Source organism: Aethalodelphis obliquidens, unplaced genomic scaffold (genome assembly GCF_003676395.1).
Source record: "Aethalodelphis obliquidens isolate GAN/ISIS:26980383/991018 unplaced genomic scaffold, ASM367639v1 scaffold41, whole genome shotgun sequence".
Taxonomy (NCBI): Eukaryota; Metazoa; Chordata; class Mammalia; order Artiodactyla; family Delphinidae; genus Aethalodelphis; species Aethalodelphis obliquidens.
In genome coordinates, this window is record NW_020837985.1 from 17,712,247 (window position 1) to 17,739,042 (window position 26,796).

The 26,796-nt window shown below is 46.5% G+C and overlaps 1 protein-coding gene across 8 annotated transcripts; it reads right to left on the bottom strand.

Moving 5' to 3' along the window:
* Nucleotides 1-3,731: 3,731 nt before the first annotated feature.
* LOC113605002 (zinc finger protein 252-like) lies at nucleotides 3,732-26,796 on the bottom strand. 8 transcript variants are annotated; one of them, XM_027078029.1, is made up of 5 exons: nucleotides 26,267-26,796; nucleotides 24,190-24,261; nucleotides 23,696-23,822; nucleotides 22,904-23,017; nucleotides 3,732-13,529 (listed from the first exon to the last, which is right to left on the bottom strand). In XM_027078029.1, exons 2-5 carry the CDS (start codon nucleotides 24,220-24,222, stop codon nucleotides 11,239-11,241), a joined length of 2,565 nt encoding a protein of 854 aa, XP_026933830.1. In that variant the 5' UTR covers nucleotides 24,223-24,261; nucleotides 26,267-26,796; the 3' UTR covers nucleotides 3,732-11,238. The 8 variants fall into 8 exon arrangements, with proteins under 8 accessions (XP_026933830.1, XP_026933829.1, XP_026933828.1 ...); XM_027078028.1 differs by having other exon boundaries at nucleotides 25,222-26,796; XM_027078027.1 differs by having other exon boundaries at nucleotides 25,133-26,796.

Below are 26,796 nucleotides of genomic sequence, written 5' to 3' on the forward strand. Positions count from 1 at the left end.
TTTAATAAATTTAGAAGAAAAAAAAGGGGGAAAAAACTGAAAATAAGAATGGGCCATAAAAACTATCCAAAATTGCTTTTCACAAGACAAACTATATAGTGAAGCCTGAAAATTTCTGTTAAATGGTTGATTGCTAAAAAACAAAACCAAAACATAAAACTAGATAAAAGCAAAAAATGAAGAAGAAATCAAAACTAGTTGTTATGGACTGAATATTTGTGTCCTCCCAACATACATTCATATGTTGAAGCCTAACTTCCCAAACTGATGGTATCTGGAGGATGGACCCCTGGGAGGTAATTAGGTTTAGATGAGGTCATGTGGGCGTGGCCATTGACAGAACTAGTGTCCTTATAAGACACAGAACTAGAGTCCTTATAAAACACTGCAAAAAAAAAAAAAGAAAAAGAAAAGAGGAGAGCTGTAGAGAGAGGTCCCGTCTTCTTGGAGAATACATAAGTAATCATGTATAGAATGTCGGTTGAAATATGGACAGTAGAGGCCATTCTGGTGAGGCCTCAAATGGAAAAGAGGAACATGCTATCGGAAATTTGAAGAAAGGTGACCATGGTTATAAAGCGGCAAAGAACTTGGCTGAATTGTGTTTGTGGGAAGTAGAACTTGAGCAATAAAACTGGATTTTTAGCTGAGGAGATTTTTTTTTTTGAGGAGATTAAAAAAAATATTTATTTGGCTGCACTGGGTCTTAGTTGCGGCACACGGGATCTTTAGTAGTGACATGTGGGCTCTTAGATGTGGCATGTGGGATCTAGTTCCCTGACCAGGGATCAAACCTGGGCCCCCTGCTTTGGGAGTGTGGAGTCTTAACCACTGGACCACCAGGGAAGTCTCTAGCTGAGATGATTCATAAGCAAAGTGTTGAAGGAGTGACTCTTAGAGTAAAATGTGAGAGGAGTGAAGTGAATTGAAGAGCCATTGTTAAGCAAAAAGGAACTAGAATGTAAAGATTTGGAAAATTCTCAGCCTGTCCATATTGCAAAAAATGAGAAAGTACGTTTGGAAGAGGACACCACGGATGTGGCTAGGTTATTACTCAGTAAAGAGATTATGGGATTATATGAGCAGCAACACTTCTGAGATCCCGCAGGACTGAACCATAGAGCTATTTAGCTATGATGTGCACTTTTCTGCAAGACATGGGAAGAATGGTCATAAAGGCGATTCAGGTATCATCAGGGTCACCTTCTCGGTTTCAAAGGGGGAGCCCATCACCATGGTTTCAACAGACCAAATAGTGGCCAACTGATGCCTTGGGGGGTGTTCTCTGGAGCCTTCTCTCTTTTTTTTTTTTGTGGTACGCGGGCCTCTCACTGTTGTGGCCTCTCCCGTTGCGGAGCACAGGCTCCGGACGCACAGGCCCAATGGCCATGGCTCACAGGTCCAGCCGCTCCGCGGCATGTGGGATCTTCCCGGACAGGGGCACGAACCCGTGTCCCCTGCATCGGCAGGCGGACTCTCAACCACTGCACCACCAGGGAAGCCCTCTGGAGCCTTCTTGATGCGACCCCGGGGGGGTCACTGCTCACTCCCCATGGCTCCATCCTGCGGAGGCCCCTCACTGCTTTAACACCGCAGAGTTTGCTCCCTCACTGTGCCAGCAGCAGCTCCACCGCTCCTCTCCAGGGCACCCCATTCTACACCTGGGGCCTCAAGTGTTCCCAGTGGCCAACACCGTGCTGTCTTCAAGCAGCCCCACATTTTGAGGACTAGACTCCCGCTCCCCAGCAGCCCTCCTGTACCCGCCCCAAAGCCTCACTGCAGGTGCATGCACTGTCTTTCTCAGACCTTGGGGCCCATGCTTCATGCCCTCGTGCGGACTCCCCTCAACTCACTGCCCTCCACGCCCTTCCTGCTGACCTTACCCAGCCTCACTGCTAGACTGGCCCTGGCTCTTTTGGTTCGGGATGTCACAGAAGACTGTCTGCACTTGCCGCCCACACGTGTGCACGCCTGAGACAGCCTGGCTCCGGCCCCTCTCCCACCTTCCCCAGGGCTTTACGGGCCAAGCATCTGGAGGTGTGAGAATGAACGCGTGGGTTGAATGGAAGCTCCGTGGGGCTCCCAGCTTCCACGTTGATTCTCTGCTGCTTCCTGGGTCTCAGGGCTGCCGTAGCCTGGTTCTCTAGTTTTTCTCACAATAAATGCCATGCAGAAGACTGGCAGGTCTGCTGCCTCAGGGAGGATCTGCTAGAGGTGGGTTCTGGGCAGCCTGCACTCCCTCCCACTGCCCTGTTCTCCCTTAGCTCCCGGGACCTAGGGGAGCTGTCAGTCCTTGGAGCCTGGGTGCACTAGATCAAAGCCTGTGATCCCAAACCCAGAAATCTGATCCCCTAACTTCTTCCCAAGGGTGTGCAGTTGGAAGTAAGAGGTGGGGAACGAGTGACTTGAGATTTCTCCATGGTTGGCCAGTGTTTGAAACACGCAGTGACCACTGGTCTACATGAAATGCTTAGGATATGGAAGCAAATAAAGACCAGTCCTCACCCTCAAGCAGGCCTGCAGTGTTGAGGGGGAAACAACTGTGCCCATCACAGGGCACGCAGCATGCAGGGCTTGGGGACCCGGGCCCTGCAGCTACTTGCTGTATTCTTCTAAGATGAGAGCTTCCTGAGGTGTTCCTTCAGCCGTAGTAGATGGAAAGGATACCTTACTTCTTCTGTTCCATGCCCAGCTATTCTACTCCCTTCCCCCCTCTATTTTTCTTCATAGAAAAACAGAATGTTGGAGCATTCACCACCGTCCATTTATCTGCTCACCATCTTTCTCCCATGCTAGAATGTATGCTCTATGAGGGCAGGGATTTTGTTTCATTCACGGCTCTGTCCCCAGCATCTAGAACCATACTCACAATAGGTACTAATTATATGTTTGCGATTACATGAACCCATGAATCAACAATACTAGTTCTCTGTTAAGGTAAGAGAGTGCTCTCTGGGAAAAAATGATGCCACAACGTTCCATGGGTTATCACACATAAATCTCTCTGTAATACGAGTTGCCCCACACCCCACCCCCTCTTCTTTTTTACAAATGAGAAAACAGGCCAGTGAGGTAGAGGTAGGATTATTACCCAGGCTGTCCCTCTCCAAAGGCGATATGCTCTTTCTACAGTTCTTGCTTCTCTGACAAGGGTGGCAGGGAAGAGAGCTGGCTTTGCTCTGCCCCTGCTGTGTTCTGAGCAGCACACTGGTTACTCTGTAAACTTGGTTCTACCTAACCCCCTAATACTCCTTCAGAGATTGGTATTTTTATCCCCATTTTGCCCACAAGCACAGTCTGAGAGTTTAGTTTGCTCAGAGTAATCCAGTATACCAGGGGGGAGCTGGACCCACCTCCTGTCCTGTCTAATCCAAATATTTCTATCATAACAGCCCTCGCTCCATGAGCCAGAGGACTCACGTGAGGATTCTGACATGGTCAGTGTGTGTACCCCTCCTATGTATTCTTGATCTGGGTAAATACCATGGGGTGATTTTTGGGTCCCTCCGATCCTACCATGAGATGGTCCTGAGCTAAAACTTCATTTGCCCGTTGACTCCCTAAGCTCCTACACTGGCTGCTGAACAAGATTTTGAATTAACATCAATTCAGAGCCAGAGTCCAGTAACCCCTGCCATAGCCCAATCAACCTCAGACCACTTATACTCTGACAAAGTCAGGGTTATAGATCCATTACAGTGAGGGCAACAAACACACGAACGACAAGTGTCTCACCAAAGAAAGGAAAACAGAGTTGTTACAGGACTTGGGAGGGGTGGAGTTTAGGTGAAATCTAAGTGGAGCAGTGTCTTGATAGGCAGGCAAGGCAGGGCTGAGTCATCGTGGGTCATCCTCAGGTCTGGACTGTGAAATGGACCTAAGCTCCTGTTTCCTTGGAAACCACAAAATTTAGATGTGGAACGTGGTGTCCAAAACTCATTATCTGATTCCAGCTGTAAATCAAGGCTGCTCCTCTGCGTCAGTGACTTAGATCCACCAAGAGTGGGGTGTTTCATTCTTGATGTCGTTTCCAACACTTGCTGATGTTACAGAATAAAGTTTCTCCACGAGCAAGAAAGCAGAGGCAGAATGTTGCATTTTGTAGCTGCACATCTCTTTGGGAGAAATATTGTTTCCTATTAACTCTGAAGCTGTTTTTTTTATCTGTGTCTGTTATTCTAGCCTGATGAACAGTTTACCAGATTTTTTCTTTCTGAGTCCGAGCTAATTTTTACTTTCACATCCTTGAAAAGTGTGGGTATTTCCTGTCTTCTAATGTACAGTTACCCCATCAAATGGCCACATTCCCTTTGGGGGAGAGAATAAAACATAGTATAAATTTTGGGAAGAGTATCAGGGTCTTTCCCCAAGGGAAAGCTTGCCTCTTCTTCTTTCATGAGGTTCAGGTGTCTTTTCACCAGATTTAATGTTTTTTTCACTAGTATTGATATAACCTTTAGTAGGCTGCCTACTTATTTCAGTCACCATCACCATTATCCAGGGCCAAAACATGTGGTCAAACAATTCTATTACTACTCTTGCCCTGGGCCTGTTACAGTGACATGACTGCCCTGTCTTTGAAAGGGTTACATGCTACTGTCTGCTATTTGACCACCCCCACTGAGCATGGAAACCATTTTCATGACAGCCCCTCTTACCATCATTCCCAGCCTATAGAAAATAGCCACTGTAGTCTTTCATGGATGCTGGCACGCCCATCACCAACGCATTTCTCAAAGCCTGGGTGAAAGAAGTGTCTCTAGACTCTCCTGGAGGACACAGGCAAGGGTGGGTGGGCAGGTCCCACAGCATCCACTCCAGCATTCCCATCGCCCGAGCCTCTGACTGTCCTGCACTGTGAATTCAGGCAGATCTGACATACCAGCCTCATCAATGCAGGCCACACCGCATACAGACTTCCATCAGCCAGTCGCTGCTGAGATAGCTCCCTGAATTAGCCATCTGCCATGTAACAAATTCAGTACATTCTCTCCTCTAGTCTAACAGCCCTAGAATCTATTCCCATTTACATTACCCAGGTTTCTGTTGATAGTAAACTGACAAAGTCTTGCCATTCTTTGCTATGAGGCATTCCCTCTCAGGTCACACTGCACTCATCCCCTGAGTACGCTGGGGTTCAGTTGCTAGAAGCAATCAAAATTGGAGTGTATTTAGGAAAACCCACATTCCACTGCAAGGTGACAGCTCAAGAATGTTGAGGCGGGTAGCTGAGGGTAATTCATTCTGATAAAGTTTTCCATTGTATGTATGAATAAAACCTTTTGTCTTTCCACCTACATTAGATTGTTAGCAGGTATTGCTATTACAAACACAGCTGCTATGAACATTTTGGGACACATCTCCTGGTTTTCACGCAAGTCTCTGCTGTGTGTATGTGTAGGAGTGGAATTGGGTTGTGGGCTATTTGCATCTTTATTAACAGTGCCGGAGTATTTTCCAGTGTGTTGTTCCAACTTCATTCCTATCAACAGTGTGTGAGAGTAACTGTTGCTCTACATTTTTTGCAACACTTGTCGTCATCAAACTTTTAATTTTTGCTAATCTGGTGAGTGTAATACGGCATCTCACAGTGATATCATTTTGCAGGCCCGCGATTACTAATGAGCTTTGCCCATCTTTTCATACAGGTCGGTTGTGGGAATACCTTGAGCAGTGGAGAAGCTTTAGCAGGTTTTGTAGCAGAGGCTGGTGGCGGAGGCAGGAAATCCTGGAGGCTGGACACAGGGGTGCTAGACCACGTGGTGCAGCCCCCATGCTAGGGACAGGGCATCTGCCAGCACTTCTGCCCACTGCTGAAGGAATGTCTCCAGGAGTCAGGCCTGGAACACAACTGCTGAACCCTAGCTCTTCTGTAGAGCTCACAGACTCAGGAGCAGCTGAGATGCCCCCCCACCCCAAGCCCACATTTTAGGGACTTGGAACCTCAGTCCAGATGCCCTTGTGTCAGCATCTTTGTGCACCATCCCAGACCTACCCCTGTCCCCCCACCCCCTGCACTCACTCTAACCCTCTGTCCAGACCAGGCCACACCTGGCACGATGCTCCAACACCTGGAGATGTGGCCAAGCCCAAAGCCGATGCTGCTAGGACTATCTGAGTCCCCAGAGCAGGTTGCTAAGGTCGGGGCAGGACTTGCCCAGGCCAATTCTGGTGCCTATTTCTCCCATAGAGCCTGGTGCTGGTTGGGGGCTCATAAGTTCTGCTAAGAGCAGTAGGTTCCTTTCCAGCCCCTTTCCCATTCACAAGGCCCTCCTGTCCTCCAGCTATCCCTTCCTAGGTCGCTACCTACATGGCCTTCTAATGCCCCCACGCCCTATTCAAGGATCTGCTCTTGTCCACTCAACAAATACAGTAGCCCCAGCAGCCATCCTGCCCCTCTGGACACAGCCAACTGGTCAGGTGTTGACATCCAACCCAGGTGGGCCAGAGTCCATTCCCCAAACTCTGCACCCATGGCCACATTCATTGGAGTCCCACAGGTTTATGGGTACGTGAATGGACACCAGACCAGAGACTGGACAGCATCCTCTCCTTAGAATATGAATTAAAATACTAAGTTCCCAGCCTTATTCTGGCAGGTCTCTTGGAAGAAGCAGATGTGAACCCAGTAACTGTGGTGGCAGCCAGTTTTTCAGCCCAGTGCACTATTAAACTGAGAAGGCAGGTCTGCAGGGAAACCAGGATACAATCCAGGGGTGGGAAATCCAGAAACCTTTCCAGTTCCTGACTGCAGCTGTTTCCTCACCTGGGGCCCCGTAAGACCCCCCTGGATCCTGACAGATGGTGCTCCCTTCTTTGCTCAGGTTATCTTAAGTAGGTGTCTGTTACTTACAACTAGGAGCCCTAGTGCCCACAACTAACCCCTCAAACTTCCATCCTGCAGTTTTCTTCTGGTCCCATCTTCAGATACACAGAAGATGCTGCACGTATGCAGTGTTAAAGTGAAAACATCCCAGTGCAGTCCCGCTGCCTGGAAACTCAGGTCCTCAGACTCAAGGCAGCAGCTTGAGTCACTTGCTACCCACTCTTGCATGAACATAAGCAATAATGGAATCCACCCGCTACCTTTCAACGCTTGTGAATAAACGCATGAAACTCAAGTAAAACCTAAATTAGTGGGGAAAGAAGAAATGTCAACTACACATGATAAACCCGTAGGATTGGCAGGGGAACACACAACACATTAACAGGCACTTATGGGCAGACCGTCATTTACAGCAGAAAGAGCAGATCTTGGTTCCCTTATGATTCACATCTTCAGTTGTGGTTCAAGAGCTAGTGGTGGAGGTCAAGGACATGGGTCATCCTCAGGAGTCCACCACACCAAGGCATCAGTGGAAATACCATAAGACAGGCAGACACAAGAACAGTGAAGGGCTCCTGTGACCCCTCAGCACCTGCCCCCACTGTCTGGGGCGTCCTTTCTCCTGACAGCAAAGGCCACCCAAAGTCTCTGGGAATTTTACCTAATAATCCCATGTTCTGGCAATAGGCAGACACCAGAACTAACAAAACAACTCTGGATTTACAAATATGACACTCCTGACACCCACACAGGGAGTAGGTCCTGGCTGGGCCCCATGACCCACACCCTCATAGTGACGGCTGTCTGCCAGGAAGGCTGAGTCCTTGGGCAGCTCCTGCCGCACAAGCTTGAAGGTAGGGGCCCTTCTCAACACCCCCACACCAACCCCACCTACTGCCAATGTCCGGCCCCCAAGTCCGGTTAGGCTACAAAAGTGTTTCATGGGGAGCAGATCATCCAAACTGCAACCAACTCTACTAGTTCAATGAGTAGTAAACAATGTCTTCCTCCAAGTATTAACTGCCCTGAGTTCCTTCCAGTCATAATCCCACACAGCCTGTGGCAAGAACTACCAATACATGGAGATCTAAGGCAGGAGACTTCACCTGCCTGCTGTGCAGCAGGTAGGTGAGAGAGAACACCTGTCACCTCACCAGAACAGCGGCTCCAGGGGGACCTGAAAATATCCTTATTCTTCCCCGTGTGAGGGTATTGAGCCCGACCAAATAGAGCAGCAGGAATAGGGGCATCTTCGGGATGAGTGCTAGACAGACGGTACGATGTCTGCTGACCAGAGCTCAACCTCCTGAATGTCAAAACTGTCCTGGCCACTGTCCATCTCCCTGTTTCTAGTACCTTTCAGGTGATGAAAGCCCGGGCCACAGGGGGGATTTTGGAAGGTTGTACATCTGCTGGCACTGTCACAAAACTCCTTTAGAAACAGCTTCTTCGCATCAACTGGGGAAACCGAAATGCCCTTCTCAACCGCAGGTAATTGGCTGGGTTTAAGACGCCAGGCGGCACCAGGTGGATGGGCGCCCTGTGCTCCTCACCATGCAGCACAGAGAGGCTTCGAACCGTCAGGAGACAGTCTGGCTCCAATCAATACTAATGCCATCGCCCAGCTAGGTAAGACTGGCTAACAGGGATATTTATGACTGAAATGGACAACATTAGCTATGTAAATAAAATTCAGTACATTTTGGGTAAAACATTTAACTGAAAACTAAGACATAATCCAAACTCACTGCAGGAATTACTCATAAAGACGTGTTAGCCACACAACCTAAAACAGAGAATTAGAATAAAAGCTGAGGTTCTCAATTAAGTAAACTGTCCACCATATGTAAAGATGAATGTATAAAGAAAAAAACCCCAAATATTTCCTCCCGATTTGGCATTCTAATTGTATGGCTGCAAGGAAGACACTGCCACAGCCTCCGAGTCCTTGTGTCTCTTGCAAGGACGCCAAGGAGATCCTTGGAGCAAGAACAGGGAACTTCTTTTCCTTCCTTCCAGAAGTCCTTTCTCTACAGCAGAAGGTGTAACTGGATAAAAAGCTCCAAGGCCCCATCTCAGACTGAAGCCAGGAGAGCCATGGGAGGAGCTTCGGACACAGCTCAGGAGATGAAGGTGTCCAGTCACCTCAGGAAAAGACAGACATGCCCTCTCTTTTTGGAACATGGCAATCGGGCAATGATTAGTAAAGTCACAAGCCAGAGGCTCCCAACTTTGGACCATCTTCCCATTTTCCTTCATTGATAACACATCTACAAGACCTATCCACCAAACCACATTAAGTGAAACATACAACTTCAATGGGCCAGAATTAGTCAGATGGGTCAGCCTCAGGACTGCAAGCTCCCTGCCTGGGGTGCTGGGGGTGCAGCGGGTGTGGGCCTGGGGCAGGTGCCCAGAGGGGGATCCACGACTGTGGGCGGCAGAGCCATGTGGTACCAGAGCCGCCCCCGAGCAGCCTCTCTGTGCCTCAGTCTCATTGTGAAACAGGGCTAATAAAAGTACCTACTTCACTGAGGTGATGTGAAGATTAAATGAGAAAACCCAGGAGAAGCATTCATCACAGTGCCTCGCACACACTAAGGTAAAAAGGTAAAGGTTTGTTGACTCAGTCAGAATTTTTGTCTAGCACATGATAACCATTATTATCACAGTGTATTAATTCCAGTTTTAAAAAATGTCAAAGCTATTTGTGGTGAAGTGTGCTTAGGAGAAGTATCATTAAGAGGCAGATTTTTCAATCAGCTCCTCAAAATTCTAAAACAAGTAAAGACCAATACTACTGCTATATAGACAAGAGCCTGGAAAATAAGGCCTGAGCCATAGGTCAAGTCAACATAAGGAAAAAAGGTCAGTTAACTTCTAAGAGAAAGTTTCTTTAATAAAGCAGGAAAATAGGAATAAACTTGTTATTGAAAAGGATACTATAAAAGAATAGAATGTCCAGCTATTAAGCAATTCACTGCTCCTCTTTCACTCCATTCTTACCCTGCCTTATTCATAAAGCGCCGTCCCACTGCAGCCCGTGCCAGATCCTGTTAGCCCCTTCTCAAGGGTTCACACATGGTACCAACTTCTCATCAGACTCTCAACAGCCACTTTCAATTGCCAGATTTGTTTCTAGAACTGTCTCTCACAGACTCCTTCTGCTGAATCTCTCATATTTATAACCCTTTTTCAGCCCATTTTGATGCTACTCTTTCCTCCACAAAAACAGAAGGAAGTGCCATAGAAACTTCTGGAGAATGGGGTTCTGAGGACACTGCAGCGAACCACACGTGATGAACCAGGGGCAGCCACTCTGAAGACTGTGCTCAGGAAATCAGCTCCCAGGATGTTTAGCATCACCTCAAGCATCAGGTGGGAGGACCATGGGCACTGAGACACCACTGACTAATACAGCTCCCAGGAGGGACAAAAGCATGTTTACAGCATGCAGACAGGGGTCCAAGGCTGACAAACAGCCTGCACGATAACCTACCCATGAAAAGGTGCTTAATGCCGTGTCCCTGCCTCACCTGGAATCCTGTCCTCTGGCAGCAGGAGGACCTGCCCTCCTCACCAGAGTCTGCTCGGTGCGAGGCCGCCCAGTGAAAGGGAACAGCTCCAACCACTCACCTTCTCTCCCTCAGAAGTGGATCTAGAATATACCAACAGAATCTGTAAGCTGTGTCCCAGGTCCCACGCGAGCCTGTGTCTACTTTATGCCTATTCCACCCCTCCAATTCATGGTTTTTTTTGTTTTCAAATTACCCTGTAGGAAACCCCAGTTTACATGAGTCACCTGACTTCCTAGCACCATCTCAACAGTTTGAATCTACACACAAGCCTCACCTCATTCCTTAACAAACTCTACTTATACTCATATGCCTTCTCACCTCTGTGGATTACCGGATGCTGAAAAGGGACAACCCCTTTGAAGTTAAAGGTATCATATCCCTCAAAATAGAACAAAAACATTTTGAAAAGGCCCTACAAACAAACAAATAAGAAAACCCCAACCCAATCACACTCGAAAGTTCAAGGATCTCAGTTACTTTTCCTGAAGCTGAAATAGATGATGAAGAGGAAAGAAAAGAAAGACAGGGGCCAAATGAAACACCTAACTGTACACTAAGGTCTGGTGCTATAAAAACATGATCTAGGAAAGTATATTTAAGTTGCATTCACTTAAAACACTCAAGCAGAGAGCCATCCTCTGGGTCTGAGGGAAGGCATGTTACCTTGGAACATTTACCACGTAATTCAGCAGCCTGCCTTCAGTGAGCAGCACATTGGGAGATAGTTTAATTCCTTAAGAGCTGAATTTCCAAAAGGAAAGTCATAAAGTGAGGTTTCTTATCAGTAGAACTCTCCTGCTGTAAAACTGTGAAGAATGTATCAGACAGAGTGAGTCACTCTCCACTATGAACCTTCCGGTGCTGCATGAATGCTGCCTGTGCGCCAAAGAGCTCCCCACACTCGTCACGCCGACAGGTTTGCTCTCCACCGTGGAGTCTGTGAACTTTCTCATGACTAATAAGAGATATTCTCTGGTTGTAAGTTTTCCCACATCTACTACACATGTAAGGTCGCTCTCCACTGTGGATTCTCTGATGTCGAATGAGGTGAGAGCTTTGTCGGAAGGATTTTTGACATTCAGTGCATTTATAGGGCTTCTCTCCAGTGTGAATTCTCTGGTGTTGGATAAGGGACAAGCGTGCACTGAATGATTTCTCACATTCACTGCATGTGTAGGGTTTCTCTCCAGTGTGAACCCTCTGATGCTGAATAAACTGTGAATGCTGGCTGAAGGCCTTGCCACACTCACTGCACTCATAAGGCTTCTCGCCGGTGTGAACCCTGAGATGCTGAATGAGGGAGGAGCGGACGTTGAAGGCCTTCCCACAGTCACTACACGTGTAAGGGCTCTCCCCAGTGTGAATTCTTCGATGGCGGATGAGGTGTGCGCTCTGGCTGAAAGCTTTCCCACAGTCGCCGCACTCATAGGGCTTCTCCCCATTGTGTGTCCTCTCATGCTTAATTAGGGTGGATATCTGTCCAAAGGTTTTCCCACACTTGCTACACTCATAGGGCTTCTCTCCAGTGTGACTCCTCTGGTGCTGGATTAGGTGTGAGCCCTGACTAAAGGCCTTCCCACAGCTGTGGCACTCGTAGGGCTTCTCTCCGTTGTGCACTCTCTGATGCTGGACAAGGGAGGAGAGAACACTGAAGGCTTTGTCACACTCGTTACATTCATAGGGCCTCTCGCCATTGTGTGTCCTTTGATGGTGAATGAGATTAAAACTCTGGCTGAAAGCTTTTCCACACTCATTACACTCATAGGGCTTCTCTCCAGTGTGAATTCGCTGATGCTGAGTAAGGTGTCCCTTTTGACTGAAGGTTTTCCCACACTCATTACACCCATAAGGTTTCTCTCCAGTGTGAATTCTCTGATGCTGGATGAGGGACAGGCGAGCACTGAAGGATTTCCCACACTCATTGCAAATATAAGGCTTCTCTCCAGTGTGAACCCTCTTATGTTGAATAACTTGTGAGTGCTGACTGAAGGATTTTCCACATTCATTACACCTATAGGGTTTCTCTCCAGTGTGGATTCTCTGATGAACAATAAGGGTTCGGTTCAGGCTAAAGAATTTTCCACATTCGTTACACTCATAGGGCTTTTCTCCTGTGTGAGTTTTCTGATGTTGAATGAGAGACAATCGTGCGCTGAAGGCTTTGCCGCACTCAGCACAGTCATGGGGTTTCTCTCCAGAATGGGTTCTCTTATGCTGAGTGAGGTGTGACTGTCTCCGGAAGGCTTTCCCACACTCCACACACATGTATGGCTTCTCTGCACTATGCACTCTCTGATGATGGATCAGTTTAGAGATATGACTAAAGGCTTTTCCACACTGACTGCACTCATGGGGCTTCACCTCAGTGTGAACTTGACAATGCTGAATGTAAGACGGACATGTGCTAAGAGCTTTCTCACATTCGTTAGCCTCACAGGGTCTTTCTCCAGTGTAAGTGTTACAGTGCTGCATGGCATAGGGACGGGCATGGGAAGCTCTGCCACCTTCCTCACACCCGCAGGGCTTCTCTCCACTGTGAATTCCCGGGTGCTGAATGAGAGCTCTGCTCTGACCAAAAGCTATTCCACACACAGCACACTTTTCAAAGGCTTTTTCTGGACTGTTAATCCTCTGGTTCTCACTGAAAACTGAACTCTGCCCAGGCACTTTCACAAACACATCTGCCTGACAGGCTTGTTCTCCTACACAGAAACTTTGGAGGTTAGTGAGGTCCTTACTCGTTTGGAAGTTTTCTACACATGACACACACTGGTGGAGACTTTTCCCTGAAGACAGTCTGCAGTTTCTGACAGAACTTGCATCTGCAGCGCAGTTTACCTCAGCTGCACTGAATTTCGGACCTCTTTCCCCCAAGGGGGTTTTCACATGTGTCACTGTCACTGGCCTGAAATTACTCTTCTGGGGGAAATCCTTCTTAAGTCCCTCCACTGCATATTTCCCCCAGCAATTATTTAGCTTTCCCTCAGTTTTAGTCATCTCTTCAAAATCAGATTCCTTGGAAATATTCCTTACAAGCTCTTCTAATTTTGTTCTCTGGGATTCCATTTCTTCAGAAATTTCCTGCTTTGGAGTCAATTCTTTTTTTTCCTTCCTAGAGACATAACCTGAAAAAAAAAAAAAAAGAAGAGTTACTCATGTTTTACTATGGGAAATACTTAGAGCATAAATAGAAACATTTATATGAAACAATTATCTCCTAGGAGGATTTGGATTTTCAGAATGCAAAACCAAAAATGACCTTACTGGGAAGAGAAAAGAGAAGGCGAGGAGAGAGAAGCATGCTCTCAGAGCAATGAAAGCTGGTGTGGGAAGGAAGGAGGGAAGAAAGGAGGGAGGGAAGAAACCCAAGGTGAAACGCCTCCATTTCAGATGGGCTAACCAGGCACAGATGGAGCAGGAACCTCGAGGTGTGACCTGAGGGAGAGGCGCCCTCAGAAGGTGAGGAGGGAGGACTTCCCTGGTGGTCCAGTGGTTAGGACTTCACCTTCCAATGCAGGGGGTGAGGGTTCCATCCCTGGTCAGGGAGCTCAGATCCCACATGCCTCAAACCAAAACATAAAACAGAAGCAATATTGTAACAACTTCAATAAAGACTTAAAAAAAAAAAGGTCCACATCAAAAAAAAAAAAAAAAAAAAAAAAAGAAGGCGAGGAGGGAGATGGGGAAGTCAGTGGTGGAGGCTTGGACGGTCAGCACCTACACTGATGTCACTGCTGCACACTCTGTAAAAAAGGCATCTTCCGTGGCTTATACATAACAGGCATTCAAACATTTGTTGAAAAGTAAATGTATCACAAATGATATATAATGAATGAAGGGTATACTGAGTAACACATAATGGGAAAAATTATTTGATGTGGACAACTTGGTTTCACAGAAGTAAATCATGGAAAACAGAGAAAAATAGAAACAAAGAAGCAACCTACCCATTCAAATAGCAGGTATAGCACAAGGCAAAAAAGCCAAATGTGTACAACAGTCCACACCACATGTTCCCAATGGATAAAAGTACCTGAAAATTTGTAAAAACTGTGACACAACTGAATTCTGAGACTCAGTGAAAGGAAATGTACCAAAAACAAAACCACCCAGCCAAAAGCACTGAATCATGTGGCTACAAAGACCAGTGGAAGGACAACCTGGTGAGAACTGTGAGAGGGTAGCCTCTCAGTTTTGAGAGACTGCGAAAGCACAATGGACTCTCTCTTTTGTAAACAGTGGTTATTATTAGAGCTGTCACTTTCAGACTGTTTAGCCAGAACTGAGAGACTGAGCTGAAAATATTAACTGGGTGGGATCTAACACTGGGCTAAGTTGTCTTTGCAGAACTACGCCCAGTACTTCAAAGGGACTGATTTTTACCATTCAAGTCTGAAAGGTAAAAAGCAAACAATACTTCATTCTAGAAACCTAGGAGCAGTCTGAAGGGGCAGGTTGCGGATGGTAAAGGTCCTGAATTCCTGTGGCTTCTGTCAGGAGTATCTGAGGAGTTAAGAGTCTTCAACATCCTGGAACCAGAGTCTAAAAAGATGATCCTTGTCAAGAGGTGCTATTTCACCAGGTAGGAAACAGAATGAAGAATGTGACAAAAAAAGAGACCACAGAACAGAGTGATCTATGAGTCAAGAAGCAACATCTCCGGGACCTCCTTGGTGGTGCAGTGGTTAAGAATCTGCCTGCCGGGGCTTCCCTGGTAGCACAGTGGTTGAGAATCTGCCTGTTAATGCAGGTGACACGGGTTCAAGCCCTGGTCTGGGAGGATCCCACATGCCACGGAACAACTAGGCCCATGAGCCACAACTACTGAGCCTGTGCGTCTGGAGCCTGTGCTCTGCAACAAGAAAGGCTGCAATAGTGAGAGGCCCGCACACCACGATGAAGAGTGGCCCCCGCTTGCCACAACTAGAGAAAGCCCTCGCACAGAAACGAAGACCCAACACAGCAAAAATAAATAAATAAATAAACTCCTACCACCACTTATAAAGAAAAAAAAAGAATCTGCCTGCCAAGGCAGGGGACACGGGTTCGAGCCCTGGTCCAGGAAGATCCCACATGCTGCGGAGCAACTAAGCCCGTGACCCACAACTACTGAGCCTGTGCTCTAGAGCTCGCGAGCCACAGCTACTGAGCCTGCGCACCACAACTACTGAAGCCCATGCGCCTAGAGCCCGTGCTCTGCAACAAAGAGAAGCCACTGCAGTGAGAAGCCCGCGCACCGCAACGAAGAGTAGCCACCGCTCGCCTCAATTAAAGAAAGCCTGCGTGCAGCAACGAGGACCCAAAGCAGCCAAAAAAAAAAAAAAGAAGCAACGGCTCACACCAGTTCATGCTGCTTCAGATGTCAGGGATCCTTGGTTGTCTGTTTGTATTTTAGTTTATTTTTAATTTACTTTTATTATTTTTTTAGTTCTTTTTTAAATTGAATTATAGTTGATGCCTGTTTGTATTTTAAATTGAGGCAATAAAAAGATACTTGGGAACTCTATGAATGAGGGTATTTATGAATCAGAAGGGCATTTGAATGAGATGGTGGCTATAAGTCCAGGGCACCCCCAAATGCCAAAATTTGCAAGTCTTTACCTAGGGCTATTTGGTTTTTTGAGGCAATTCCTTTGTTTTTGCCCTAGGTAGAAGATATTTTACTGCTGGGTGTTCTTTGTACAGGGTTAGAGGAAGGAGGTGGTATGATTAGTTGTCTTCTGTATTTAGAATTTTTAGCTGGTATCTCAGGATTCAGGTTTGACCTTTTTTTTTTTTTTTTTAAACCTTAAAGTTTCTATGAAGAAACTTTTACTCATGAATTGTCTAGTTATCCTGAAGGATAACCCATTTAGTAAAAGCAGAATCAATCCTTGACTGTTTTATTTACTGGTTTTCAGAATAATGAACCAGGTCCCTAACATTCCTCAAAGGGGAACAATGAGTAGGGAATTTTCCCCTGAGTATCAGACCAGCCCTAACAAAGCTTAAGACCAACCCCTTAACATGGGAAGGTGATCCAATGGCATTTTATCTGTCTGCCAGGAGACTTGATCCTCTTTCAAGAATGTAACATCATATAAAGCCTCTATAATTTTTAATCTATAATAACTGATACAATTGAATATCAGAAATCATGTTTTAAAAAAAAGACTAAACGACAAGAAACCAGGGGAAAAATATACAATTGAAACAAACCCACAGGCAATTCAGATATTATCAAGAACCAGCTTAAAACAAACAAACCATGATTAGTATATGTAAGAAAACAAAGAGATAGAGAATTCACTAGAAATCAAATGAAAACTGAAATTATGAGTTCAACAGACAAGACAGTACATTGGCAGATAGCAGGTAACAAAACAGAGGATTACGTAACTGAAAGGTGCGTTAAGTAATATCTGAAAAGTATTCAGATTGAAACACAGCAAGGAAAAAAATAGGACAGGGAATACAGAAAAGAGCATAAGAAGCAGGTGCAACAAGGTAGAAAGTGTAATGTGTATATTCTCAAAATCCCAGGAGGAGAGGAGAAAAGGAATAGAAGAAATAATTTAAGAAATTTTGGCCTAGGTTTTCCCACAACTGACAAAAGTCTATAAGCTATAGATTCAGAAAGCTCGAAGAACCCTAAGTAATGTCAATGCAAAGAAGACCACACATGGGTATAACATAACCAAACTGCTGAAAACCAAAAAAAGAAATGTTAAAAGCAGCAAGAGGAAAAAAAAGTATCACTTTCAAAGCAAAATAAAATCGCAGGCTGACTTTTCGACTTCAGAAGTGGAAGACGGCAGACAGAAGGACATTTTTAATGTACTGAAGAATACAACTGCCAACCTAGTATTCTACGTCCAGCAAAAATATTCTTCAAAATTGAAAGTCAGGAAATTCCACTTTGATGACAGTGTAATAAACTCCATGGATCCAAGTCACAGCAAAACAAAGCTGGCAAGAACTATTAAAACAAAACAAAAAACCCAACCCCAACTAACAACCATTTTAATGTCTCTGGAAATTGTCCTAAGAGCAAAAAGCAAATGAAAAAACGGTTTTTCAAGAAAATCTACTAAAACTTGGCAAGAGCAGCAAGAGCGTGTGGCATGTGAGCCCTAACCCGTTACACCTCCACCCGCCCAGCTCAGCATGACAGATGCTCTACTCCTCTTGGGTGGGGCCAAGAAGGGGCTCCCTCTCCCTGCAGCTCCCAGGGAAAGCTCCCCACATCTCACCAGGCTAGGCCACCAGCACCTATCATCCCCTCCAACTCCAACCTAAAGAGGTGAAATTCCTGGTGAGTGTGGTTGAGAGGGTGGGGGATCCCTTTCTGCATCCAGCCTCCTTGAGTCACAACAAACCTCCAAGACTGACTTTTAAAAATACTGCTGCCCAGATTTTACTGGATTGGACTGCTAGGGCATTTTCAAAAACAACAGAGCAATTTTCACTACTCTCATTACTTCGGAAATTCCGAGGGTTTTAGGAGCTCTGTGCCAGAAACGGGATGAGGACCAAATACATACTTCTTATTATAAATCACAATATCACAGATAGAAATGTATTGCACGTGACAAAAGCAGCACAAAGGAGGTGGGTAAGAGGAAAGATACACTGGAGTAAGGAAACGACAGCAGATGTAACTTAAATGCACAGGAACAAATGAAGAGAAATGGTGAATAAGAAAGTAGATGATATAACAAACTGTATACATATATGCTGGTCTCATTTCTTCTTTTAGTTTCCACGACAGACATAAAATTATATAAAGTACTATAAGAATGTATTGTTGAATTTGTAACACACACAGATATACAACAACGCACAAAAAGGGAGGACAGGGACTTCCCTGGTGATCCAGTGGTTAAGACTGGGGGCCCAGGTTCCCTGGGTCAGGGAACTAGATCCCGCATGCTGCAACCAAGACCTGGCACAGCCAAATAAATAAATAAATATTTAAAAACAACAACAACAACAAAAAACAAAAAGGAAGGAGAGGAAATGGCGTTCTATAGGAATAACTATTCTATAGTCACTGGAATTGCTAGTATAAACCAGAAGTAGATTCTGATAAGTTAAGATGTACACGGTAAGTTCCAGAGCAACCACTAAGAAAATAACAGTATTAGGTGTGGCCACATAACTGAATTCTCAGTAGTGGAATGTGAGTAGAAGCGACATGGGCAACTTCAAGGTCACAGACAAGGTCATAGACTCCACGGCAGTGAAATGGCCTCCTCCACTCTCTCCTTCTCCCATAACCCAGTGTTAAACCTGGAGGTGAGTGTTTAGGCATGCCGCTCAAGAGGGTGGCGGAGAAACAAGACAGACGAGCTGGCCTCCTAACAAGCATGTCAAACTGAGAATCCACCAAACAGGGACGCTGTTACACGAGGGAGACAAACTTCTATCTGGTCGGGCCAATGCATCTGGGGTCCATGAAATACCGTCACCTAATGCCGAGAATGAACGTTTCTGCAACGCAAGATTTGGGGTGATGTTTTATTCTTGTCACCACACTTCTCTACAGGGATTAGTTCTGTTGTTCTACTAAAATGACACATGTTCACTGCACAAAAATAAATTATTTTTAAATACACATTCCATAGCTTTCCACCCTCCTAGGATAAGAATCAAATCCAACACAGCCTGACGTGGTCCTGTCTACTCCTCCTTGGACACCTCTGTCTCGGTTGATGTTTCTCTTCCCCTGGACACTATGGGCTCAGACATCAGACCTCTCCTGGGAGATGAACCACTTCTTAGTCCAGGTAAGGAGGAAAGACAAGATTGAAAAAAGGGTCACCAGGGGACGATGTTTAACAGATTGTGTGCCCCACAGAGGGTGGTGCATTATATGTGGAGAAACTAAGAGGGACCCTAAAAGTAAGTTTAACCGGTTATGTTTTATCAGGGAAAATCCAGGTGAGAGAAACAAGAGGCCATGGTACCACCTGTTTATTTCCAGCACTTTGTTACCCCTAACTCCTTCCTGCCATCATGGGCCCATTCCCTTACATGCCCACTGTTCCCATGGTACGCACCCAAAAATCAATTCTGTTTTTATTTATAAGTAATAAACAACTGGAAATTGGAATTAAAAAAAATACCATGTACAAAAACATGAAAAATATGAAAGAGGGCTTCCCTGGTGGTGCAGTGGTTAAGAATCCGCCTGCCAATGCAGGGTACACGGGTTTGAGCCCTGGTCTGGGAAGATCCCACATGCCGCAGAGCAACAAAGCCCGTACGCCACAACTACTGAGCCTGCGCTCCAGATCTCGTGAGCCACAACTACTGAGCCCGTGTGCCACAACTGCTGAAGCCCGTACGCCTAAAGCCTGTGCTCCGCAACAAGAGAAGCCATCCCAGTGAGAAGCCCACACACCGCAACGAAGAGTAGACCCTGCTCATCACAACTAGAGAAAGCCCACACGTAGCAACAAAGACCCAATGCAGCCAAAAATAAATAAATAAAACAAATAAATTAAAAAAAAGAATATATATATATATATAAAACGGTACAGCAGAAATTAACACAACTTTGTAAATCAACTATACTTCAATAAAATAAATGTATAAAAAATATACGAAACACTTAGGAATAAATCTGACAAAAGACGTAAAATGCCTGTACACAGAAAAGTATAAAATACTACTGAGAAATTAAGACAAATAAATGGAGACATACATCTTGTTCATGGGTTAGAAAACAATATATGTCAATTTCCCTCAAACTGATCTATGGATTCAATGCAATCTTAACAAAAATGCTAGCAGGACTTTTTTCAGATAGCAATAAGCTGATTTTTCAATTCATATGAAAATACAAAGGATCTAGAATAGCCAAAACAACTCTGAAAATGAAGAACAAAATTGGAGGACAAATGCTACCTGATTCCAGACTTTTAATGAAGCATCCACAACAGTGTGGTGTCGGAGTATAAAGATCGACAATAGAACAACGGAAGAGAACAGAGAGCTCCAAATAACCTCACATATATATGGACAACTCTCTCTTTTTTTTTTTTTTGGTTGTGCTACACAGCTTGCAGGATCTCAGTTCCCCAACCAGGGATTGAACCCAGGCCACAGCAGTGAAAGTGCCAAATCCTAACCGCTAGACCATCAGGCAGCTCCCATGGACAACTGATTTTTTTGACAAAGGTAAAAAGGCAGTGCAGGTGGAGAATGGATAGTCTTTTCAACAAATGGTACTGGAACAACTGGACATTCACTTGTAAAAAATTAAACTTGGATCCATACCTCACACCAAAAATTAACTCAACATGAATCAAAACTTAAATGCAACACCCCAAAATTTTAAATTATAAAATTTTCTTTTCAAAGAAGAAAATCTTCTGGGTTAGGCAAAGATTTCTTAGATATGACACCAAAAGCACAATCCATGAAAGAACAAATTAACAAACTGGACTTCACCAAAATTTAAAACTTCTACTCTTCAAAAGACACTGTTAAGAGAATAAAAAAACAAGGCACAGAGTGAGAGAATAATCCATGCAAAGTATATATCTGATAAAGGACCTGTAAATAGAACATTCCTGTATTTAGAAAGGAACTCTTTTAAAATCAACAATAAGGAAAGAAAAACACAATTAAAAAATAGGCAAAGATCTGAGCAGACATTCACCAGTGAAGAAATCCAGAAGGAAAACAAGCACATGAAAAGATGCTCAACATCTTTAATCATTAAAAATAAGATACCACTACACACCCATCACAGTGGCTACAATTAAAAGACTGACCACACCAACTGTTGGCAAGGAAGTTGAGGAAATGGAACTCTCATCCTTGCTGGTGGGAATGTAAAATAGTACAACTGCTTTGGAAAGCACTTCGGCAGTTTCCTAAAAGTTTAAATAAACACCTGCCACGTAATGCAGCCATTTTATTCCTAGGTATTTCCAAGAGAAAAGGAAATGTATGGCCAAGCAAACAAAGGTTTGTACACAAGTGTTCATGGCAGCTTTATTTGTATTAACCACAAATTGGAAACAATCTAAATGTCCATTAACAGAGAATGGATAAACAAATTGTGGTATATCCATACAACAGAATACTTATCAGAAATAAAAAAGAACTGAATTATTGACACACAACATGAATGGATTACAAAATAATTATGTGAGTCAAGAAAAGCCAGGCAAAAAAAAAAAAAAATACATGCTCCATGATGTCAATTATGTAAAACTCTAGAAAATGTAATCTATAGTGACAGTAAGAAGATCAGTAATTGCTTCAGGATAGAGGTGGGAAGCGGTGAGAGGGAGGGATTACAAAGAGACATGAGAAAACTTTTGGGGGTAATGAATATGTTTGCTATCTCTACCATAGTGGACAGTTTCACAGGTGCATACATATGCAAAAATGTTAACAAATTGTACATTTAAAAATGTACAGCAGGAACTTCCTTGGTGGCGCAGTGGTTAAGAATCTGCTTGCCAATGCAGGGGACAGAGGTTCGATCCCTCGTCCAGGAAGATCCCATGCTGTGGAGCAACTGAGCCCGCGTGCCACAACTACTGAAGCCCGTGCACCTAGAGGCTGTGCTCCACAACAAGAGAAGCCACTGCAACGAGAAGCCTGTGCACTGCGACGAAGAGTAGTCCCTGTTCGCTGCAACTAGAGAAAGCCCGCTCGCAGCAATGAAGACCAGAAGCAGCCAAAAATAAATAAGATACATTTATTTTTTAAAAAGTTTAAAAAATATGCATAGCATATTATATGCTAAATATACCTTTAAAAAGCTGTTTTTAAAAAGAAAAAAAAAGGCGTAGGGAGCCAGTCCACCTGAGATCCAACTCACCTCTGTCCCCGGCTGGCTGTGTGACCTCGGGCTAGCAACTGAACCTCTCTGTGCCTCATTTTCCTGAGCACCAACTCTGCAGGGATGCTGGAGGGTTGTGTAAGTTCACTGTGCCAGCACAGTGCTAGGAATGCACAACAGGCCAGGCAATGTTAGTTGCCATGCAGCAAAGAGCACAGGAACTCTGCTCTGCTTACTATGTACATGCCCAAATCCTTCGCCACACAAGAAGCAGCCCTAAGTCACGCGTTTCTCCGAAGCCCAGAATCAGCCTGGGAACTCTGAGTGAACAGCAGGGGTGAGAGTCTGGGCAGGATGGCAAGCCTCCAGGTGGACCCTCCAAGTGGTGTCTCCAGCAGCCAAGGCAGAGCTGGCCAGCAAGGCCTGAGGACTGGGTGACATGGAAACGACTGAGAGGCAGCCAGGGTAGGGAGGCAGCTGCTAGGGAGACGCCCGAGCTCTTTTCAGGAACTGAAAGAGCATCTTCTAGGGTAAGGTAAACATGACCCCATTCAGGGGCACAGAATAGGGGCCATTAATAGCAAAAAAGAGAAAAGAAGAGAAAGAAGGTGGAGAAGGAAAGCAAAGCTCTGGTGGTGACGCAATTTGGCCTGGTGAAGTGGTGGCACCTGCCAGCAGGGGCACGAGAACGTGGGGGTGTTCCTGCAGACTCACCTGCACGCCTGCGTCTCCGAATCCAGCTCCCCTCAATTCTTGGTGAGTGTGGGGTCCATGGCTCTTCCCCCTGCTCCAGCTTGGAGATGACATCAGGTTTGGAACCTTGAAGTCCTGCTCCAGAGAAAGAAAGCAAGATTGACAACTCATCCAGGTCCAGGGCAGGATGGCCCCGTGGGCAGCCTCTGTGTGCTGTCATGACCTTGCCTGCCACCTGGTCTCCAAAGCATGGACACAGAAGTAGGCCTCTGTCCCAGCGGAAGAAAAGTCAAACCCAGCTCTTCTGGGGGTCACAGTTAAGGGACAGACTTGGGGCCTGAACACATCATGGCAGAAGACTCATGGTAGAGGAGGTGTTGATGTACAGCAGACTAAGTATAAGGCAGGTATAAAGCAGGGCTCTGAAGCTAAATGGATGCAAATCCCAGATCTGCCCTGACAGCCTGTGTGAACTTAATGAAGTGATATTTGTCAGCCTCAGGTTCACCTATAAACTATGTATCCTACCACCAACCTCGAAGATGCATGAAGATTAACTGAGGGGATATGAATATACTTGGCGTTCAATGAATAATGTTCTCCTCCCATACTTCCTACAAAGAACTTGGGGGAGTCCCTGGCACCACCTGTCCCCTCCTCTGCCCAGACCAGGCCTGCCTGGGCCCAGGGTCACAAATGCCCCATGTCTGGGCCCAGGGGGTGAGAAGTCTCTGAGCCTTGAGCCCAGCCCCAGTTCCCAGAGCCATTCATGGAGCAGGAAGCCCAGAGCTGAGCTCCTGGGAAGAGCCTCACCCAGCGAGACCAGGTTCCCATAGGTTTCCAGCATCACATCCCTGTAGAGCCTCTTCTGAGCAGGGCCCAGATGGCCCCACTCCTCTTGGGAAAGGAGCACGGCCACTTCCTCGAAGGAAACTAAGACCTGGAATGACAAGATCTTGTTGCAACCCCAGGATGGGCCTGGGGGTAGGGAGGCACTAGGCTCAGGATGGGCAAAACCCCTCTGAGCACATGCACCAGACTGCCTTCCCCACAAGAGCGGGCTCTTTGGGGCAGACACCATTCTGCCTCGTGTTTACCTGCCCATTCCTTGCCCTCCTCTGTGTCCAGTCCAGGGGTGAGATGATACAGTCCAGAGTGCATTTCAGGGACTTGAACCCAAGGGTTGAGGACATCAATGAAGACAGGGAGCCAACTACCCTGAGACCAGTGCCTCAGAGGGAACCGTGGAGACTCCAGCCAGGAAAGGGCTGAGGCCACACTGAGGCGTCTCCACGAAGACCACTCACCTGGGGCCCAGGAAAAAGCTGCCTGTGGGCCATCACTGGGTCTCCAAGCTTGTCCCGAGGAGGCAGGCAGAGCTGTAGCAAAAGGGAAGAGTGTGATGGAGCCTGACCCGCCTTCTGCTCCCCACAGCAACTTGAGACTTCCGCGCCTGTACCTCAAGAGGTCTGTGGCAGCAGAGACCCAGTTGTAGGCTACTTGAAATCCCCAGGAAGGAACAATGGTCTCAGCACCCAGTGGCCTGAGACTATATATTCCCTTGCCCCCCCAGGAAGCCTCCCCAGCAGCCCGTAGTACGACAGCATAACAAGGCCACACGGGAAAGCCAGGTCCCCGGCGGTGCACCTGACAAGGGGAGACGACGGTCTGCATCTCAGGCCCACCCAGGAGAATCCTGGGCAGCGGGCAAACAGCTGAGGACAAGAAGAACAAGCTCCTACTCTACAGCAGTGCACAAGCCGTAGGGAAGTTGACAGACATGATGCTTGTGTCAGGGGATAAGGAAGAGAAACAACACGCAGCATGAGGGCAGCAACTGTTGGGAGGAGATATTTTACGAAAGGCAGCCAGGGAAGGCACCTCTGATAAAGTAACATCAAAACAGATATGGATGGAGTGAGGGCGGGCACTAAGTAGGTATCAGGGGAGATACATCCTGGGCAGGGGGAGGCGCAAGTGCAAAGGTTGCAAGGTGCAAGCATACTTGACGTGTTCAAGGAAGGGCAAGGAGACCAGAGGGGCTGAAGCAGAGTAGGGGAGGGCAAGACAGAGTGGGGTGGGGTAACTTTTGGGCTACAGGACTTAGGCTTTTATTCTGAATGAGATTAGGAGCATCTGGAAGGTCTGGGCAGAGTGATATGACTTGACATGTGGCTGCTCCGGCTGCTGCTTTGAAAATGGACTAGGGGGCAGGGAGGAGGGTGTAAGGGTAGAAGCAGGAAAACCAACCGGAAGGTCCCAGCAATAACACAGCTAGAGACGATAGTGTCTTGGACCAGATGGTGGTAGCAGGTGATAAGCAGTCAGATTGCAGATACCTTTCAAAGGTACAGTCAACAGGATTTGCTGACAAATTAGATGTGGGATGAAACACCAAGATGTTTGGCCCAAACACCTGAGATGAGGAAATCTCCAATTACCCAGGAAGACCGTAGAAGTATATCTGAAGGATAAAAATTAAAAGTTGTCTTGTACATGTTATGTTCAAGATGCCTATCAGACCTACAAGTGGAGAATGAGGGCATTTCGATCCACAAGTCCAAATTTCAGGAGAGAGGCTGAAGCTGGCTGGGTATACACTGGTAACTGTCAGCATACATATGACATTTAGAACCACAGATCTGGTGATAATTTAGGGTGACAGGTGACACGGGGTGTCACTCCCATGAAAACCTTTCCAACTGGCCTCTGACACACAGTCAGCCTCTGCCCCCACAGCCTGCTCCATGCAAACAGACCCCTTAATTCAGGTAGAAATGTGCCCACTTTCCTTGGCCCCAGCTACTTTGGCCCTAGGCCCATCTTCTGGTCAACAAGATGTTAAGGGAAGTTTTCAAAAAGGCTTCTAGAAAAGGCTTTTCCTCCCTGATGATAAAAAAGAAACAAGGAGAAACACTTCTGTCTAGTGTGACCATGAGGGTAAAACCCAGGGAACCTCAGAGACACAACCCAGAACAAACCCTGCCTGCCCCACCTTCGTCACTTAAGCCTCTGTTGGGCTCTAACTGACAGCTGAACCCAAGCTTATTAATGCCCAATTCATTTCTCTTGGGCCATCCCAGAATCTCCTCCTCAGGCCACCCAGGCCAGAGGCAGCCTCTCGGTCCTCAGCCAGGGCTTGCCTTTGACAGGTCCCTGGTGCTCACGCCCTTTGTGTGCTGTGCACAAGTGCACAAGTGCACAAATGCACTCTGCCTCCCCTTTCAGCCTCATGTGGGAGGCACGTAACACTCCTGTTAGAAGCATAGGTCCTGGGCTCCACCAGACTGAGTTCCAATCTCAGATACACCACCTCCTAACGAAGGGTCTCGAGTAAATGACGTGTTTCTCCACAGACCATAAAATGAGAACATCACCACTTACCTTAAGTGACTATTTTGAGTTAAGTGAGAAAAATGTATAAAGTGCTTCGCATAGTGTTCGCAAACCACAAACAAAACCCAGTAAATCTTAATCATCACCAAGGCAGTGTGTACTGGGCGCCCACCGAGCGAATGAATGGGCCCTGGGATTGTTCAGCGCCGGGATGTGCACCAACGTCCCCTCGCTGCACAGCCTTCGCGACTTCATCCTTTCACTGAACCTACCCCTAATGAGTGAAAGGTACTCTCTCTCATCTGAGAAAAAGCACAGGTTCGGTGCATCCCCAGACCGTGCCTAAACTTCGCCTCCTCCGTGAAGCCTGGCTCTTGCCCGCCGCCCCGCCTCCGCGCCGGGGCAGCCCGGACCCCACCCCCGCGCGGGTTTCCGCCCGGCCCGCCCCTCAGGCCACACGAGCAGGCGCTCCCCCGGCTCGGCCAGCCCCGCGCCGTCCCGCCTGTCGCAGCGGCGCAGGCACCTCCGCGCGAGGGGAGGCCAGGACTCCCTCGGCCCCGCCGAGAAAGGTAGACGTA